The sequence below is a fragment of the Mytilinidion resinicola genome (genome assembly GCF_010093595.1).
Source record: "Mytilinidion resinicola strain CBS 304.34 unplaced genomic scaffold BDZ99scaffold_15, whole genome shotgun sequence".
Classification (NCBI taxonomy): domain Eukaryota; kingdom Fungi; phylum Ascomycota; class Dothideomycetes; order Mytilinidiales; family Mytilinidiaceae; genus Mytilinidion; species Mytilinidion resinicola.
Window position 1 is genome coordinate 284,818 of NW_022985451.1, and position 17,794 is coordinate 302,611.

Below are 17,794 nucleotides of genomic sequence, written 5' to 3' on the forward strand. Positions count from 1 at the left end.
CGTGATCAATTAGTGAGAACACTAGGAGGTACCACACATTAAAGATCGGTAACGCAAGGTTACTGTGTCTTGAAAAAGGGCATGTATGCGTAGTGATATGACCCTTCTACGACTTGCGCTCTCGACCGCAAGGTTGGATGGATGCCAAGCAAACAGTCAAATATCTAAATAGTGGTCTATATTGATCATTCAACCGAGGTGTTTCTGCACCTAGGCACGTAAAACACACGTCTATATACCCATTCCGTCTGCTTCAGTCTAATGCCATTCATTACGTCTCCCAATCCGTCATGGTGCAGCATTACTGGGTAGTCCCAAATATCCTGGTCTCCTTTCCTCGGCGCCAAAACCTTCCACGACCATCGGATCCGTCGGCCCCAGCACCCTAATGCTCTTCTTTAATTTCTCCTGTCTGCCTTCCTTGACCTTCTTTTTCCTCGACTCCTTTGCCTTCTCAAAGAAACTCATCTTTTTCTCCCGGCCTTCGTCGTCGTCCGGGTGCTCTTTTCGCCATTCCGAAGGCTCCATTGTAATATCCCAACTATTCCCTTGGGAATCGGGAGCCTGGGGAATGGGCTGTGAAGAAGGTGGAGGCTGTGAATGGTGTGAATACGATGACCCACCCGACTGTCGTGAGAGGGATGAAATGTGCGAGGAACGAACTTTGAGTTTCTCGAAAATTCCAGTGATAGAGCGTGAGCGAGGTCGCGGGGCAGAAAATGAAGAGGTATTGGGAGTAGGGGCCGGCGTGGGTGGCGGAGGGCTTGTGGAGAGAAAGGATGCGAGGGAGATGTTTCGGGTATGGGATGCTTGACCTCGGCTTGGAGAAGAAGAGGCATGAGGGGAGTTAGAATTGGAATTATGGTGCTGAACGCCGGTACTGCTGTAAATTGAGCCACTTTCTGGGCGTTGAGTCTCCCGTTGAGCTGAAGGGGCAAGGTAAGATGGACTTTGAGGTCGCGACGGAAGGTGACTTGAAGTGGTTGCGGAGGGGAGATTCCGTGGTAAAGGGCTAGCAGTCTGAGATGATGAGGCCGCCGTTGGTTGAGCTAGAGTGAACTGCGGCATGTTTGCTACGCCATCTTTCTTCTGTCCGCCTTTGTTCCTCTTCGTTGGCCTTAGCTTAGGAACTCGAGGCAAGTTAAGCGGTCTGGTTCGTGGATAGAACGCGGAGAAGCGGTAGTCAGGATCGACGTGCTTGCGTACTTTCTTCTTGTTCTTGCTCGTAACAGGGCTGGCAGCGACAGCCTTTTCGTGTTGTAGCTCTGGAGCATGGGATGGACTTCGCTTCTCTTCCTCGTGCTTTTGCGTCTTAGACCTCTTGAACGCATTACGGATTCCAGAACTACGACGTGATTTCTGCATTCCTTCTACCTGCTTTTCCTTGATCATAGATTTCTTATCTGGGCTTTCTTGTCGAGAAGCAGAGCCACTACTGTTCTTCTGCCATGACAAGGGCCGTGGTAAAAGGGTATGGTCTCTTTCATGTTCTCCGTGCTCGTTAAAGGCGCTTGGATGCCCCGCCTTGGGAGCACCGATAGCCTTGCCTCTGTACTGGTTGGCTAAATGGTGGTGATAGGCGTCTTGGGAGCTCTCATTCTCCCAGCCTTCGTCCGTGTCACTTCGGCGTGGATCGTTGTGATCTCGCGAATCTAAGTACTTACGCCCACGCGGCGGCGGCTCTTCACCTGTGTACTCACCCAATACAGCGAGGCCCTTCGCAGGAGAGTAGGAGCGTGGTGGCGTTACCTTAGCAGAGTTTGAGAGGGGCGAGAACGACGAAGTTGGAGGCGCTCGAGGGGAAGTATTCGCGGCACTAATATTCCTCTGTATTTCTGCAGTGTGATTTGAACTAGGCACCTCTATAATATTCGGATGTATCGGGATCTGTGACGCATTCGACGAAGTGCCCGGGTTTGGTGGCTCCGGTAGAGGAGATCTAGGAGGTGTTCTAGGGGCGCCCAAGACAGAGAAACGACTTCCTGGTACTGGGCTCAAACGGCTGTTATTGCTGCCTTTTCGTCCTTGAGGCGGAGGAAAATCCATGAAAGCATAGTCTGCCGTGTCTGGAGAGGCCTCTGGGAGGATCGGCGAGTAAGTTGGAGGAGGTGACGGCCTAGGGATGTCGCTTGATTCCGAGTTATGCGCGCTGACAGCAGGCTTTCTAGGATCTAGCCATTCAGCTGGCGCTTCCCATGTATTTGGTGACTGGCTAGCAGGAGTCGAGTGACTTGAATGGCGCTCTCGTGGGCTCGAAGGCGGTGAGGAGTTGTATTCTTGTGGCACAGGTGGCAAAGGCTTGCTGAGGGTTGGATGTGGCGGCACCGACTTTATGAGAGATTTGAAGGACTTGACAGGCTTTTCCATCCCTTCAAGCGAAAGGGATGAAGAGGATAAATTGCCTTGCCGGAACGGCGACCGTAACGGATGCTGCCTAATTTTGTGCATTGCTCTCTATCCTAGAAATCAAATGGATTGAATCTAGTACCTATAACGCCATGAAGTCCTTCCAGAAGATTTCCTAAACAAAGAAAGTTGAGTTGCACGTGCATGCTGTGTTCGTCACTTACAAGAGGTGTGTCGCAACAAGGACAAAGGTCGAGAACAGACATTACTACCCCTTCCGGAAAGATTAGTATCCGAAGAGATTGCTACTAATAGGTAAACCAGCATGTCGTAGCGGTTGATAGCGATCAACAAGTTAATAGTCTTGCATATGTACTTGTTTAGTTTCGCAGCGTGCTCGACTCAAGAAGATAGTTACCTAGAATCAAAGCAGCTTATTTGGCCGGAGTGATAGACATAGTCAAAGAAATCATAAAATTTTCAGTCCGAAAACATTGGAATTAGTCTAATTCCGGCGCAGGAATGCAAATGCAACGAGGCCAGACGCAACATACGAGATAATCAGCGCACTATGCCGGGGATGGCTGAAATTGATAATGCTCGTGAGGGAATTATGAACAAGAGGGAAGGAGCCAGTGCAATGCTTGAGATGAAGATAAATGTTAAGGGAATGTGATATCGGATAGGGTCACGTGATCTTACTACGCACTTCGACGGAAGGTCGAGCCAATGACGCTCTCTCCCGTGATTGTTCTAATCAGATGATGACCGCTGGCGTGCAGATCATACAGCATCCTTCGGACTGGCGGACGAACCAGAAAACGCATGCAGGAGAGTGGGCAATGTGGACAGTCTCCAAGCCGTCTCAGACGGCCGTTACGGAGAGTTGAACATAACGTTAAGCGTGATGTCGGGGATGTCGGTGATGTCGGGAATCAGCAGAGACCATGTATATCTCTGGGCCCGCCGCCGGAAGGGGCTTGGTGGATTTAGTAGTACGGCCGCACCTGTCCACCGACGGCTTATATTTATGCCGTGTTGGCTGACTTTGCTGATCAACTCCAACACCACGCCTCAAAGTCCGTCGGAGCCAAGGCGTCTACGCCGCACCCTTCGGAGTCACTTTAGCTTTTTGCATCAGGCTGGCTTGAGCAAGCGCAGGATCAGCTATGAATTCACCCGACTCCATGAACAGGACGTTGTCCGATTACTTCTCACGCTATGGTGCTTGCTTGCTGTCTAAATGGTCTAAAGTATATATGTAGTTCTGTATCCCTTTAAGTCATAGATCACTTCCAATACCATCATCGTTTCATACATAATTGGCTCGCAAGGCTCTGACTTCCACCATGTCTGCCTCCACTTCAGTGATAGATGCTAAGCTCGAGACCGAGTCCACCAGCACTCCTCCCGACGTTGCTCATGACGCTATCCAGAGTAACGACGCAGCTTCAGAAAAATCGACTACCCCCTCTGCGCTAGCAGAATTCAACCCAGGATGGCGATTCGTCGTGGCCATTGCATCTCTTTCCACAATTACTTTGATGGCAGCGTTAGATGCTACCTCAATATCCGTGGCTCTTCCTGTAAGCCATTAACCACTCTACCTCTATTGCCAATCTAATGAGGCGTCTTTTGCAGAAAATGGCGAGCGTACTAAAAGGGACCGCGATTGAGGCTTTCTGGGCCGGCACATCCTTCCTTCTAACGTCTACTGTTTTCCAACCGGTCATGGGTTCCTTCAGCCACATATTCGGACGCAAGCCTTTGATTCTGATCAGTCTGGTCTTCTTCGTTGTCGGAGCTATCATCGCGGCTGTCGCAAACAATTTCACAGTGATTCTGGTCGGCAGAAGCATTCAAGGTACGGGAGGCGGTGGTATCATATGCCTGTCTGAGATCGTGATTACCGACCTAGTACCTCTGCGTGAACGAGGCAAGTGGTTCAGTTTCCTCAGCGCCATGTGGGCTGTCGGTACTGTTGCTGGTCCTCTATTAGGTAAGTCACTCTTGTGCAACGATGGATAACAGCAAAGCATCGCCCTAACGGTTACTTCCAGGTGGCGGTTTCTCTCAGAATGTGACTTGGAGGTGGATCTTCTGGATCAATCTTCCTTTTGCTGGCGTTGGCACCGCCCTCGTCATCCTCTTCTTACACCTCAACCACCACACCAACTCCTTCATGTCCAAGCTCCGCCGAATAGACTGGGTTGGCATGGTTCTCTTCATCGCTTCAACTACGGGATTTTTGATCCCAATTACATGGGGTGGCGTCCAATATCCTTGGGACAGCTGGAGGACCCTCGTGCCCCTGATTCTCTGCGCTATTGGTTTTGTCGCCTTCATTTTACATCAAGAGTACATCGCATCCGAGCCCCTCATTCGGACCAGCATCTTCAAGAACCGCTCCGCCGCGGTAACATTCTTCCAGGACTTCGTCCACGGCATCATCCTCTGGAGTTTATTATATTATATGCCCCTATACTACGAAGCCGTCAAGGGCTTCTCTCCCATTCTCTCTGGCATCGCCATGTTCCCCCAAACCTTCACCGTTGCACCCGCCGCAATGGCCGTCGGCGCCGGTATCGCCATCTCAGGCCGCTACCGCTGGGCCATCTGGTCCGGCTGGGTTCTGACCACCTTCGGCACGGGTCTGCTCATCTACATCAAAGTCGAAACCAGCACCGTCGCCTGGATCTTCCTCAACCTCGTTTCTGGTCTGGGGACAGGCATTCTATTCCCCAGCATGGCCATTACTGTGCAAGCATGCTCCTCCAACGAAGACCAGGCCTACGCCGTCAGCATGTTCTCCTTCCTACGCGCCTTTGGCCAGACGGTCGGCGTTGCTATCGGCGGCACCATCTTCCAGAACCAGATGAAGAAAAATCTGCTCGGCTACCCTCTTTTGGCTGATAACGCCGCGGAGTATTCCAAGGATGCAAGTGGCTTGGTGCAGATCATCAAGTCTATGCCGAATGGCGAAACGAAACACCAACTACTCGTCAGCTATGTCGACTCCCTGAGATACATCTGGATCGTCATGTGCGCCTTCGCAGCCCTGGCGCTGATCTCAAGCTTCTTCTTGCAGGCCTTCCCGCTAGATCGCGCGTTGGAGACTGAGCAGGGGTTTCAGGATAAGAGCAAGACGAAGGATGAAGAGAAGAACGAGACATCCCCATAGAACTTTTCTCGGTTGTAATGTTTCTAGTAGCGCATACATCGCATACTGGCTAGGATAGACTTCTTGCATAGAACCGGAGTTTTGGGACTCTCATTAGACGAGTTACGAATGGTCAGAAGTATATGCCATATTCTTCTGGGGGGTCTACAGCATCTCCACGGAGATAGATACCTGTAATATAATATCAACACTCTTGCTTGACACCGTCTTAAGTCCTTCAACATGATTTTCAAAGTCAGGATGTGATGTGATGAATGCTACGTCGCAATTCAGACTCGAAAACATTACATCCTATTCGAAATTGCTCGGGAGGGTCTCCCATTGCCATCTGCACCCCCAATTCTTTCACCACTGAGCCCTAATTCGCATCCATAGCATTGCTCCGACACAGGTCTACATCATGTCGTCAAGGTCTTTACATCCTATCCGAAAATTCATGAAGTGCCCGGGAGGGTCTTCTATCCCTATCTGCATCCCCAATACCTCCATCGCCGAGCCCCGATATACATCCATAGTATTGCTCAAACGCGGGTCTAAATGACGACCTCATGAACTTTACATCCTGTCCGAAATTTCTTAATATGCTCTGGAGGGTCTTCCCATCGCTATCAGCGCGCCCAATTCCTCCATTAATAAGTCCTAATTTCGAACTCGTGACATTTTACACTTTTATCCCAAGGTACTCAGATACCTGTCTAAATCATGACCTCACGAATTTTACATCCTGTCCTCATTTTCACGAATGCATTGAAGCACCTCAGACAGCTGCACACAAATGACAGTAGACAGTTGTATTCGCGGGTATCTCTAGTACCATGATCATTAGACCCCAATTCAAACACCTAAACGCCATGTGAAACAACCCAAGTCCTGAAACCGTGCAAAAACCCATACCCTTTTTCCAATGCCTGATTTGAAGCCTCCTACTCAAACACCACGCTAACGACACAGAAATTACATGAAAACAGGAACACAGGACCAAGACACCCGAAATCAGAGAGTCAACCAGGTTCCTTGGAGGCGAAACCAACTCAACCCAACGCCCCCCGAAGGAGACGAAGGGGAGTCAAGGTCTCAAGCCTCCAAGGAACCCAGAACTCTGCCCGATTTCGCATTGCCGCTGGTACCCTACTTCCTCATGCGAAGCACCCTTCCCCTGCCTGGAGCCGGGGCAGCCGCCGGCACCGGAGGCTCTGCTTTGGCCCTCTTCCTCGCGACCTTGATCTCCTGCACCACATTCTCCTTGTTCATCTCGGCGCTTGTTCGCTTCGCTGGTCGACCGGCTGTGGGGCGCTTCGTAGGGGCAACCGGGGCGGCAGCGGGTGCCGGTTTGGGGGCTGCTTTGGCGACTCGGGTTGCTGGGCGTCCGATGACGCGTGTTTTCGGGGCTGGTGCCGGCGCCTTCTGGGCTGGCACTGTGATCTGGGGGGCTGGTGCCTTCGGGCCTGGGGCCCTGGTGGTCTTCTTGAGGGGCTCCTGGATCGGAGCAGGCGCAGGGAGAGGTTTCTGCTGCTGCGACGCGTGGATCTGGTCCAGGAGATCGACAATGTTCATCTGTCGCAAGGCGCGGGGAATGCGATTGACGCGCATCTCGAGACGCGATCGGAGGCCTTGGGCGTGGATGGCATATTGAGCGCGAAGTTTGCGTGCTCGCTCCGTGACTAGACACGTGTCAGTGTCTTGCACGCGATAGCAATGGGAGGAACAACTTACTCTCCAGCCGCAGGTTGTCGATCAAAGCTTGCTTTTGTGCTTCTGAGATGTTCGTCTTCCTCTGCTTGATGAGGCTTCTCTCAGGCGTCTTCATCGGGGTCGGGGACCGCATCTTGACGGTTTTGGAAGGGACGCGGGCCTTTGGCTGCTTCTTCGTGCGGACTGGGGCCATCGCGCTTTCTTGATCGAGAAGATGGAGAGAGTAAGGGGTGGTGAATCGGTGAAAGGTGAATGCTTGATGAGTTTGAATGGTTTGGAGTGGTTTTTCGGTGCAGAGTGCAGCGGCAAGCGGGGTGTGAAGCGTGGATGAAGTTGTTTGGAGGGAAGCTCGTCGTAAACACTGAATAACCCGCCATGGCTTGGCAGCGCAACATCGTTCCGCCGCAGCTCCGAAGGGAGCTCCGACCTCACTGGCTGCGCGCCGCGACGTCGACTTCAGCCTACGCTTTGCCTCTGCATCTGTGACCTCGTTCTCGACCATAGCATTTCACCTCTCCCTCATATCCTTCAAGCTACTGACAATCTCCTCAAACCGCAGGCATGGGGCTAGAAGCGACAATGATCGTGTACGTATCTAAGCCGTGTCCGCAGCTCTATTACTGACAGCTTCCTAGGGTCGACAACAGCGAGAGCAGCAGGAATGGAGATTATGTGTAGGTGCTAGCTGCCAGATTTCTGGGCATCTCTCATACTTTCTGCAGACCATCACGATGGGAAGCCCAAGCCGACGCTGTCAACCTCATCTTCTCCGCGAAGACCAACGCGAACCCCGAATCCTCCGTTGGACTTATGAGCATGGGCGGAAGCCAACCCGAGATCCTCACGACACTGACGACGGATGTGGGCAAGATCCTTGATGGTCTCCACAGGACGAAGATAAAAGGAAACTCTCACTTCTCTATTGGAATCAACGTGGCGGCGGTATGCTATCTTGCTCCAACAATCTTTGGATGACGCATGGTACTAACTATGCTATGATTACAGCTTGCCCTAAAGCACCGACAAAATAAATCCCAGAAACAACGCATCATCGTCTTCACCTGCAGTCCCATCGACGAAGACGAGAAGTCGCTCATCAAGCTATCCAAGCGCATGAAGAAGAACGGCATCAGCATTGACCTAATCGCATTCGGAGAGCTCGGAGAAGACAACACCAAGAAGCTCGAGGCGTTCAGCGAGAACTGCCAAAGCGCCGAAGGATCCCACCTCGCGGTTATTCAACCTAGCTCCAATCTCCTTAGCGACTCCATCATTACAACACCGATACTGGCTGCGGAGGGCGTTGGTGGAGGTGCAGGATCAGGAGGCGCAGCTGGCGAGGGTGGAGAGAGCGGCGGTAACAGCTTTGAGTTTGGCGTAGATCCTTCAATGGACCCCGAGCTTGCGTTGGCGTTGCGGATGAGTTTCGAGGAGGAGAAAGCCAGACAGGAGCGGGAGAAGAAGGCAAAGGAAGCTGCAGAGGGAAAGACAGAGCTGGAGAACATTCCGGAAGGAGATGAAAAGCAGCCGCTGCTCGACAAGGACGACGAGCCGAGCGGGAGTGGCAGTGGTAGCAAGGGGGCCGACAAGAAGGACAAGGGAGATGACTCAGACAAGATGGATACAGCATGATCGTGGCGTTGGTGGGCTCTTGTGCGTGCATAGGCGACATAGAGGCATCGGCGTTTGCTGTACATTAAGTTCCTCATGGTAGGCGCTCAGTCATCACATAATGAAGAAATGTGAGCTTTGAATCCTTCATGTCCAGCCTTTAGAATTGATCTTCCAAGAATCTGTCCTATGCACTCCCATCTAGCCGCAACCCTCCTACATGGGTGTTGAGACTTATGAAATGTGAACTCTAAACCGACCCGGTCAAAATACCAGTCCCCAACGCCGATGGACACCCGTGGACCACTTGAACCCCAAGATTCAGCCCCACAGCAATGTTGATATGCCTACTGCCAAAGCTCTCATGTCAGAGAGTCCACCCGAAACCTCCGCTTCCTCATCAACATCCTATACTCTTCGCCGTCATCGCAGAGGACCATCTGGCACTCCCTATTCTCAAAGTCCTCGCCGTTGATAACCTGTTATGTTCCGGTCCTTTAGCTCCCAGTCCGTAGAGAAACGCGCAATAAATCGCTCAAACGTCCGCGCAATGCAACGAAATTCCAAGAATATGCAAAGCCTCTAGCTGTTTCCGACATTTCGCTGTTGTCGATTAGCTTCTCACCTTCACGAATCCATCTAGTCCGCGGTCAAACTTCTCGCACCGGATGGGCATTTCGACGGTGTAGAACGGATTCTTCATCACGTAGTCGGCGTACAGCTCGTAGATCCGCCGCATCATTGTGTCCACGTTCGGCTGGTGCGGCTCGGTGAAGAGCAGGAACTTGACGCCGGTCTGCGTCTGGAAGCACTGCATGCGGAAGTTCTGGGTTTCGAGGACTTCTAGGCCGCTTGGGCGCGAGGGGAAGGGTGAGGGTGCTAGAGAGGGCGTGGTGATCGCAGGAGGAGTGGGTGCTGCGGCAGCGGGACACAGCTGCTTCGTGATGGCATGAATACTAGGGGCTCGTTAGTGCTATAACTGGTCATAAGAAAGACCTAGCATACCCGTGGAACGTTCCGGCGACGATGAGATAGTCGTTGGCTTCGAGCTTGCTGAGGCCTGCGTGGAATTCACGGTTGTATATGAGACCGCCGGCCTTGGAGATGATGAACAGCGCAAACACGACCCTGTATACCATTAGCAGGGTAAGAATGCAGTACAAGCCTATACACACATTTTGAAGATGGTGTTGCAGAGTCAATTGAAGTGATGGTGAGGAGGAATTATCTGGTGTTGACTGTTTTGACCGCGCGCGTGACTCTGCTGGATTCACACCCTCAACACTTTCTCCTTTGACGTTGCATTTGTCTCGTCTCATTCACAAGTCGACTTGCGCTCGCTGTCCAGCACTGAAGAGACGACGTGGGCCGGCTCACCTCACCCCCGTCGTTAACCATAACCCCACGCGACGATCTGCAGCTAACTGGCACCCGCCGATATCACGACCTGCCCTCGCAACCTCCATCAGCCTCGCGCCGCTGCCTGGGCCCCTGCGACGACACTGCATCAACCGCCCGGCGGCCTCACGACAGCTCTCTTCTTATACTACTTACCCCCACCTTTGACTTGTCTCTCCGTCTGTCCTCATCCTCTAGGTAGCAACCATGTCTAACCAGTCCATCCTCCGCATCACTCGCGTACGTGGAAGCTCCCCCTGCCTAGACGCAATAGGACGCTGACAATATTGTAGGAACTCAGCGAAATACAGAAGGGCCCAGATTTATGTAAGACTTCTGAGCGGGCTGAATGTCTACGTCCCGACTGACCAATGACTACAGCCCTCGCTGTTGCGTGCCGCGATATCGACGTCCGACAAGTGAGAGCCTTGATCATAGGCCCGCCCGACACCCCATATGAGTTTGGCTTCTTTGAGGTACGTCTATTTTGCCATATCTAGAAACATCATACTAACAAAACTCTGCAGTTCGCCGTCAAGTTCGGCAGAGGTTAGGATGCCTGACAACGAGTGCAAGCAAATACTGACCATCAATAGAATACCCCACCAAGCCACCAGCTGTCACGGCTGTGACCACCAATTCCGGTAGGACACGATTCAACCCAAACATCTATTCTGGGGGCAAGGTCTGCCTGTAAGTACATGACGCAGATTAGCTGAGACAAGACCGACACTGACGCCTCACTATAGTTCGATTCTAGGGTACGCAGAACTGCATTCGTCTTGCCCGACCTCCTACTGACGTATCTATAGCACCTGGCGCGGCGAGCGGGGTGAAGAATGGTCATCCGCACAGGGCCTCGAGTCCATCCTCATATCTATTCAAAGCCTGATGTCCTCAAACCCATACGAGAACGAGCCTGGATTCGAGGATGGAAAGTCCGAGTTCGACAAGAAGAACCAGGTCGACTATGTGGCAAAGGTCAGTGGGGTTCAGTCGGTCAGTGAATCTTGACTGACGGTTCGTAGATTCGCCATGAGACTTTAAGGATCTCCATCATCGAGCGACTCGAGGACTATCTAGGCATCGGTAGGGAAAAGGTGCCAGGCGTTGTACCCTACAATGCGGACGATGACTATCGAGAGAACTCGGTGGACGCACCCTTCGAGCCTTTCAAGGACCTCTGCAAGCGGCGATTCCTGTGGTACTACGACTCCTATCTGAGCGCCATCGAGATAGAGAAGGAGAAGCACGCGGATGGTAAACGATTCGATAGGATGCCTTTCGAGGGAGCAGGCAACATAATGGAGGGATGCTTCCAGTACACCTCACTAAAGAAGCGGCTTGAGACGATCTACGAGAAGCTTAACGAAGAAATGGAAGCATGGGGAGCTGAAGGCCAACTCGCAACTCAGAAGGAGTTGAGCATTTCCAGCAACCTGCAGCGACAATACGAGCAGATTGTCGAGTTCTACAAGAACAACGACAGCGTCACTCTGGACCTCGAGCTGGTTGACAAGAACCCGTTTGTGTGGCAGCTGGTGCTGTTTGGCCGGCCAATGACCAACCTCGACGGAGGTATGTTCCGCATCAAGCTGTATCTCAGCACCAAGTTCCCGGACACCTTGCCTCGGATCAAGTTTGAAACGCCCATCTTCCATCATCGTGTGTCGAAGGATGGGATCCTATGCTACAACCCTACCCGAAAGGATGACCTCAAGTCACACATTGAGGCCATCATCGAAGCTGTCGAGGAGGAGTCGCCTGCCTATGATCCACGAACCTTGGTGAACCCGGAGGCTGCTAAGCTCTTCTGGGGCACAGCAGACGAGAAGAAACTCTACAATCGAAAGCTGCGACGATCCGTGCAGGAGAGCACCGAGTATGTTTGACATTGCCACTTTTGCCTTGACTGTGCTAACAGGTTGTAGATATTGATCCATTCCACAACACTTCACTTTCTTTCGGATATCTCAGACTGGCGCGGTGTCGCATCTCTTGCTTCCTTCCAATCACGACTTTCGCTCCGGAAGTCTTTTGATACCCACTTCCTACCAGCACCTTCGACTACATTCAAGTTGCATACTGACATTTCCCGGAGTTTCAAGGCTGGACGACGGGGGTAAAACACGGGTTTCTTTACATTACTGACATTTGCATGAAGGATGGACTGGCCACTTTAGATGCCGTTTACGACGGGGATGATTACGACTTTAAGCGTGGCGTTGGTGCGTTAGCTCTTCTCCATGCTATGCTATAAGCTGGCATGTAGAACTCAAATTGACCTTTTATTTCTGGGCGTTATCTGGGTCGTTTGTCTATGAGTGAGTTTGAGTGTTCGATGAAGTGGTGATGCATGCAAAGCTTTGGTATGGACAAACCAGCAATTCGGAAGTAGGCCGAGGGAACCTTCAATCACATATGCGAGGTGAGACTAGACACAATATGAAGGCTTTTCAATGCAGGGAATGCATTGGCGTGCGGATGGCACTGTCTGGAGTCCCTCGATCATCTTGAAGAGATCGAGACGGGATGCAACGAACGCCACGACAAAATCAAGCTCGAAAAATAGGGTTTTTGGAGCGTGGGAGGCGGCGTTTGAAGTGGCTCAACCAACTCTAAAAAACGGGGCATGATGGAACGAATAGCAAAGCTAAAATCTTACAGCCGTCTCAAACCTTAAGAATGGGTAACCTTAGCCCCAGAAGGCAGGATGGGAAGATAGCGCAGGCTGACGTACAATAGTCTTCCAAATTAGGCGTAAAGTACGACTTCAAGTAGTCTGCGTCTGCATGCGCCACTGCTTGGCGAGCTTCTAGCATTCTCGGAATTGGGACCTGATGCAACTCGTGAGAAGGTCTAAATCCGAACACCGTTACGAAGCCCATCCATCTAATCGGTGGCCTGAGCGGGGTGCCCCAAACACCACGATAAGACTCGCAGCCAGTTGACGTGGTCTCCCGAATCGGGGCATGGAGACGATGTTGAGGGTGTCAGGCACCCACATTCGCACCACTCACAGCACCAGAATGCAGGAGCGCATCACGAAGGAGTGGAGTGTGGCGAAGGTAGTGGGGTGGCCGGCCGGAGAGATTCGCGGTGGGCTCCGGGACAAGGCTGACTCACGGGCAGACCTCGAACTGAACCAAGCGGATCGCTGCCACAGGCCGAGCCACCACGGGCTCCTCCACAAACGGCGCCAGCGGCCAATCGTTGCTGCGCAGGAGCGGCATCCTTGACGCCTCCGAGGCTTGACGACGAGGGAGCCAAGCCCTGCTGACCCGCGCCGGGAGAAAGACGGGTGCAGCATGGTGCAGCATGGTGAAGCACGGCTTGAACAGCAGTTCAGCGCGAGCGCTGGGGAGAAAAGCCTGCTAATTGACCCGGATGGGGCCATTCGGCGAGCGGATTAGAAATGCACCGGATGCCGCACACCTGTCGACGCGCGCTGTTGGCAGATGGGGCCACCGTGTCGCCATGTTTTGGCCCCCATGGCCCGTGGCTGGTGGTGCTCGCCGTCCGGTGAGCAAGAAGCTTTCCGCCCTTGGCCCTGGTCCATTAGCGCTGTCTGCTTGACCGCTCGCTACCGCGCCGCAGAGCAGCGCCATGAGCATTTGGGAGGGCGAAAGGGCGGCGAGCTCTTCTCCGCAACTCCCCACCGCCGCAGTCCATCACCGTCCGCGGCGCATTCGCCAATAGAGTCTCCGCAATTGCTGCTGTTTTGCACTCTCCGCGCCCGCCGCGTGCAGAGGGTCGGCAGCTTGAGACGGCGGCCGAGTCTGGCGGCCGTGGTAATATTTGAAGCTCTGCCCCCGTCGGTGCCTTTGGGGCTTAGCCTCCAGGCAGCAGCGACCCAGACGACGACGCGACTCATCCGCCGCATCATCAGTTCCTCGTGTCCTCTCCTCGACAAAACCACTCCCCCTCCCGCCCTCCAGTTTGCTCCTTTTCCTCAGAGTGCTTCGTCCTCAGGCCTCGTCACCGCGTCCCCCGTCTTGTTCAGTTGCTGCCGCCTTAATTTGCTGTATTTCGAGCTTGCATTTCTTAGCCGCGCCCGCCCTCGTCTTTGGCTTCGGCTTGCACCGCCCTCTTATATCCTCGACCCTCCCGCCCTCGGCCGTTCTGCTTCCAGCGCCCTTATTGCTGCCTGTCCGCCTGAGTCTCTCATCACAGCCCGACTCCCAACTCGTTTCGTCCATCTCCACCTTCTTCCTCACCACCGTCCTGCCCATGAGGAATTGATCCGGGGGCGACTACGCATCTTGCCATTTGCAGACCCCGACTCAGTCCAGAGCCCGACTGTAGGTCACCCCATCACTTTTGCACTCCTCACTTTCGGTCACTTTTCTGGGAAGGCTGTGTTTTGAGTCTCCGCTCCGCCGTATCCATATCTCTGACTCTGGCCCAGCTTTCGCTTTATTCCCACGCCTGAAAGATCTCTCTCAATCCGGCAGTACCTGTGAGTCACTAGCTGGGAGCGCCAGGCCAGTCGAATTCCCAGCTAATCGATCCCCGCTGCAGTGTTTGTGCACTTCCGGTCCAGTCACCCCAACATGTCTTCTTCCACCCACACCCACCCCCGCCGCCGGCCTTTTAAGGCCACGAACCCCTCGACCCTCAACACCCACAGCATGACCCTTCGCAAGAGTGGCACCTTCTCCTCACCCACCTCAGTCCAATCCGAACTATGCGGGCTTGAGAACCATCCCTACATGCCCAAGCGTTCCCCTACCAGCACCGAGAACCTCGAGGACCTGCTCCACAACGCTGCCGTCCGCCGTGTCACCAACCTGCTCGCAGACTTCGACAAGAAGCTGGCCGGACACCCATCGGATGCCAACATCCTAAACGACCCAGAAGTCCTGCCCCTCCCGAGCTTCATGCTCGACCACACCACCTTGGACGAAGACCCTATGGACATTGAGCCCAAGTCTTCCCCAGTCGAACGCAGCCCCCACCAGCACGCCTCCGACAGTGGACTGGGATCCAGCATTAGCGGTTCCAAATACGGTATGACTCCATTTCACCCTGCTGCAAGCCACGCTCAGCCCGCTGATATCTATAAAGGCGACGCTGCCACCACTCGTGAATCGGTTTCGACTTCCATCACCAGCACCCACTCTGCTGTGACCGGATCCTTCACAGCCTTGGACTCACAGGAAGGGAAGCACACCCTCGGTGAGTATGCATGCAAGCAAATCCACGACTCTATAATCAAGCCTATCTTGGCCGAGAAGTCTCTGGAAGATTTCCACCCTCTCATTAAGGACGTTCCCCGACGCATTGGGAACAAGGACATCAACAACTTGCGTGATCTCGAAAAGACTCTGATCTTCTTGGCACCGGTGAGTGATAACATTTATGCTTTCTCTGAAGTTGCAATCGCTCATTGCATCCTTCGTGGTTTTAAGGACTTTTCGACTACACCGACAAAGTACCTGGAGTTTTGCGAGCGATCGATCCAACTTTTACATGCGACCGTCGACCAACTTTCGGAGCAAGACCAACGCCTACCTGCCGACCGCCCTTATACTAACAGGTACTTCCTCGACCTCGTTGAACAGATCAGACGATACGCCGCAATCATGGCCGCCACCCGACAAAAGGAAGAGAACGGGGAAGACCTCGACGAGATGGATTACCACCCGTACGATTCACCCCCTTATTTTCATGTATCTAGCTTACAGTATGTTAGAGGAGAGAAGATCACCCTTCGTGGTGGGCTAAGCCACAACGGCCGTCCTGTCGAACTCGTCCGTGAGAAAGAGGACGGCAAGGTCATCCCACTCGTTGAGGGTAGCCCTTCGGACGAGGAGTACGCAACCTTTTCCTCCGCGAAGAGGGCCTTGTCATTGTCCGATGATGAGGTTGACGACGACGGAGTGCGGCGATCTATGGCTCGACGACGCAAGTCTGAAAAGCCTGGGGACGTTATGCACATGTGCCGTGACTGCAAGAAAGACTTCAAGAGGCCGTGCGACCTCACCAAGCATGAGAAGACCCATTCGCGCCCCTGGAAGTGCACCGAGGAGAAGTGCAAGTATTACGACCTTGGCTGGCCAACCGAGAAGGAGAGAGACCGCCACGTCAACGACAAGCACTCGGCCGCTCCACCACAGTACAAGTGCTTGTATCCTCCATGCACGTACGCCTCTAAGCGTGAATCGAACTGCAAGCAGCACATGGAGAAGGCCCACGGCTGGGAATACGTACGCTCCAAGAGCAATGGCCGCAAGAAGACCACCGGCGGAAGCGAACGTAGCCCACCAACCCCACTCACTCCATTCATGGGAACTCCCATGTCTTCGCTTGCCACCCCCATGACTCCATTCCAACAGTCTCCCTTTGAGCCAATGCAGAATGACTTCGGTGGCTTCAATAACTTTGGTTTCGGAACTCCTGCGTTGAGCCATCACAGCTACCAGGATGAATACCGTCGAAACTCCACAACGACGGATGGATCCGCCATGACCTACTCGTCTGGCCAGTCGCCCACCGAGCCAAATGCGTTTGATAATGCTGTTACGCCTGAGGAGGCAACGATTAACCACAACGACATCTTTGGTACCGCCTTGAACGCCTTAAATACCAACTTCAGCACCGGTTTCCAACAGCCAACGCCTGCATTGAGCACTGGGTTCGATGACTTCGAGTTCGCCCGTCCGTTCCCAGTCAACACCAACACTTCCGTGCCACACCTTTCTCCCAACGCCCAGGCAGACGTCACACTATTCTCGCCTCACTTGAATAACATGCAAATTGACGAGGGCTTCGAAGACGGACTCGGTGCCTTTGGCCGGCCCACTGGTGACTTTCCGCTCTTCGACGATGCTCCCAACACGGCACCGACAACTGGTGAATGGTTCCCAGACCTTAACCAGTTCGGTGGCCAATTCGACACCACTTTCGATGACATAATGGGCAACGCCTGGAACAACCACTAAACGTTTATTCGCTTGAAACGTTGTGGCCATTTACCGGCTTCTTTCATCTTTGTTTTTCACGATGATGACGGCCATTATTCATCAACCTTGTGTCATTTTGCCCCCTCTCCTCCACCAGATTACGTGCGTGTCGAGGTTGTCTTGCATTTTAGCGTTTAGCGAACCCTTTTCTTATGATCGTCATGACGAGGACAGTTGGAGGAACGGGAAGACGTCCACAAGACTGAATCCGAAAACTCCGGTGCGCGATTCTGGATAAAGCATTCTGTTTGGAACCCCACAACAACCGAAAATGATGATAAAAAACATGTTGTCCCCCATGTTTTTCCAGTCTGTCACTTTGTTGGAGTTGCAATGATTTTTGCGGTTGCACTACACTACACTACACCACTCCCCCCCCTTCTTACTTTGTGTTTGTTTGCCACAGAACGATTGAAGGAGGGCTGGGTTGAGGCGGTTGCGGTTAGGGGAGGAACTTGATTGTAAATTAGATAGGGGCTAGGACTGGAATTGGGATCTTCTAAGGTTGAGCTTGGATTGATTATACGTTTGGTTGGAACTCGATCTTAGGGATTCTGATTGGATTTTGACTTGGGAATTGCGAATATACGTTACTCTCACT

The 17,794-nt window shown here is 52.9% G+C and overlaps 8 protein-coding genes across 8 annotated transcripts; 5 read left to right on the forward strand and 3 right to left on the reverse strand.

The window, feature by feature from the left end:
• Window positions 1–143: 143 nt before the first annotated feature.
• On the reverse strand, window positions 144–2,367 carry BDZ99DRAFT_573435 (uncharacterized protein; the record flags this gene model as incomplete). Its single annotated transcript, XM_033728294.1, has 1 exon — window positions 144–2,367. One exon carries the CDS (start codon window positions 2,365–2,367, stop codon window positions 289–291), a length of 2,079 nt encoding a protein of 692 aa, XP_033573663.1. The 3' UTR covers window positions 144–288.
• Window positions 2,368–3,985: 1,618 nt separating this feature from the next.
• Window positions 3,986–5,735, forward strand: BDZ99DRAFT_465495 (MFS general substrate transporter). The gene is made up of 2 exons (XM_033720551.1): window positions 3,986–4,345; window positions 4,407–5,735. Exons 1-2 carry the CDS (start codon window positions 3,991–3,993, stop codon window positions 5,525–5,527), a joined length of 1,476 nt encoding a protein of 491 aa, XP_033573664.1. The 5' UTR covers window positions 3,986–3,990; the 3' UTR covers window positions 5,528–5,735.
• Window positions 5,736–6,250: 515 nt separating this feature from the next.
• On the reverse strand, window positions 6,251–7,543 carry BDZ99DRAFT_573437 (uncharacterized protein). The gene is made up of 2 exons (XM_033728295.1): window positions 7,241–7,543; window positions 6,251–7,188 (listed from the first exon to the last, which is right to left on the reverse strand). Exons 1-2 carry the CDS (start codon window positions 7,410–7,412, stop codon window positions 6,656–6,658), a joined length of 705 nt encoding a protein of 234 aa, XP_033573665.1. The 5' UTR covers window positions 7,413–7,543; the 3' UTR covers window positions 6,251–6,655.
• A 116-nt stretch (window positions 7,544–7,659) lies between these two features.
• BDZ99DRAFT_465497 (uncharacterized protein) lies at window positions 7,660–9,338 on the forward strand. The gene is made up of 4 exons (XM_033720552.1): window positions 7,660–7,806; window positions 7,855–7,893; window positions 7,942–8,161; window positions 8,225–9,338. Exons 1-4 carry the CDS (start codon window positions 7,781–7,783, stop codon window positions 8,849–8,851), a joined length of 912 nt encoding a protein of 303 aa, XP_033573666.1. The 5' UTR covers window positions 7,660–7,780; the 3' UTR covers window positions 8,852–9,338.
• Window positions 9,339–9,443: 105 nt separating this feature from the next.
• On the reverse strand, window positions 9,444–9,969 carry BDZ99DRAFT_393782 (Sybindin-like protein; the record flags this gene model as incomplete). The annotated part of the gene is made up of 2 exons (XM_033715859.1): window positions 9,444–9,786; window positions 9,836–9,969. The coding sequence occupies 2 exons, from the start codon at window positions 9,967–9,969 to the stop codon at window positions 9,444–9,446; spliced, it is 477 nt and encodes a 158-aa protein (XP_033573667.1).
• A 323-nt stretch (window positions 9,970–10,292) lies between these two features.
• BDZ99DRAFT_83864 (UBC-like protein) lies at window positions 10,293–12,427 on the forward strand. The gene is made up of 9 exons (XM_033728951.1): window positions 10,293–10,468; window positions 10,522–10,555; window positions 10,610–10,704; window positions 10,756–10,777; window positions 10,825–10,921; window positions 10,978–10,989; window positions 11,041–11,209; window positions 11,257–12,110; window positions 12,160–12,427. The coding sequence occupies exons 1-9, from the start codon at window positions 10,436–10,438 to the stop codon at window positions 12,164–12,166; spliced, it is 1,323 nt and encodes a 440-aa protein (XP_033573668.1). The 5' UTR covers window positions 10,293–10,435; the 3' UTR covers window positions 12,167–12,427.
• Window positions 12,428–13,719: 1,292 nt separating this feature from the next.
• Window positions 13,720–14,595, forward strand: BDZ99DRAFT_523279 (uncharacterized protein; the record flags this gene model as incomplete). The annotated part of the gene is made up of 1 exon (XM_033725792.1): window positions 13,720–14,595. The coding sequence occupies one exon, from the start codon at window positions 13,720–13,722 to the stop codon at window positions 14,593–14,595; it is 876 nt and encodes a 291-aa protein (XP_033573669.1).
• Window positions 14,339–17,421, forward strand: BDZ99DRAFT_83997 (uncharacterized protein). The gene is made up of 5 exons (XM_033728952.1): window positions 14,339–14,529; window positions 14,750–15,238; window positions 15,296–15,573; window positions 15,640–15,875; window positions 15,924–17,421. Exons 2-5 carry the CDS (start codon window positions 14,782–14,784, stop codon window positions 17,170–17,172), a joined length of 2,220 nt encoding a protein of 739 aa, XP_033573670.1. The 5' UTR covers window positions 14,339–14,529; window positions 14,750–14,781; the 3' UTR covers window positions 17,173–17,421.
• Window positions 17,422–17,794: the final 373 nt, after the last annotated feature.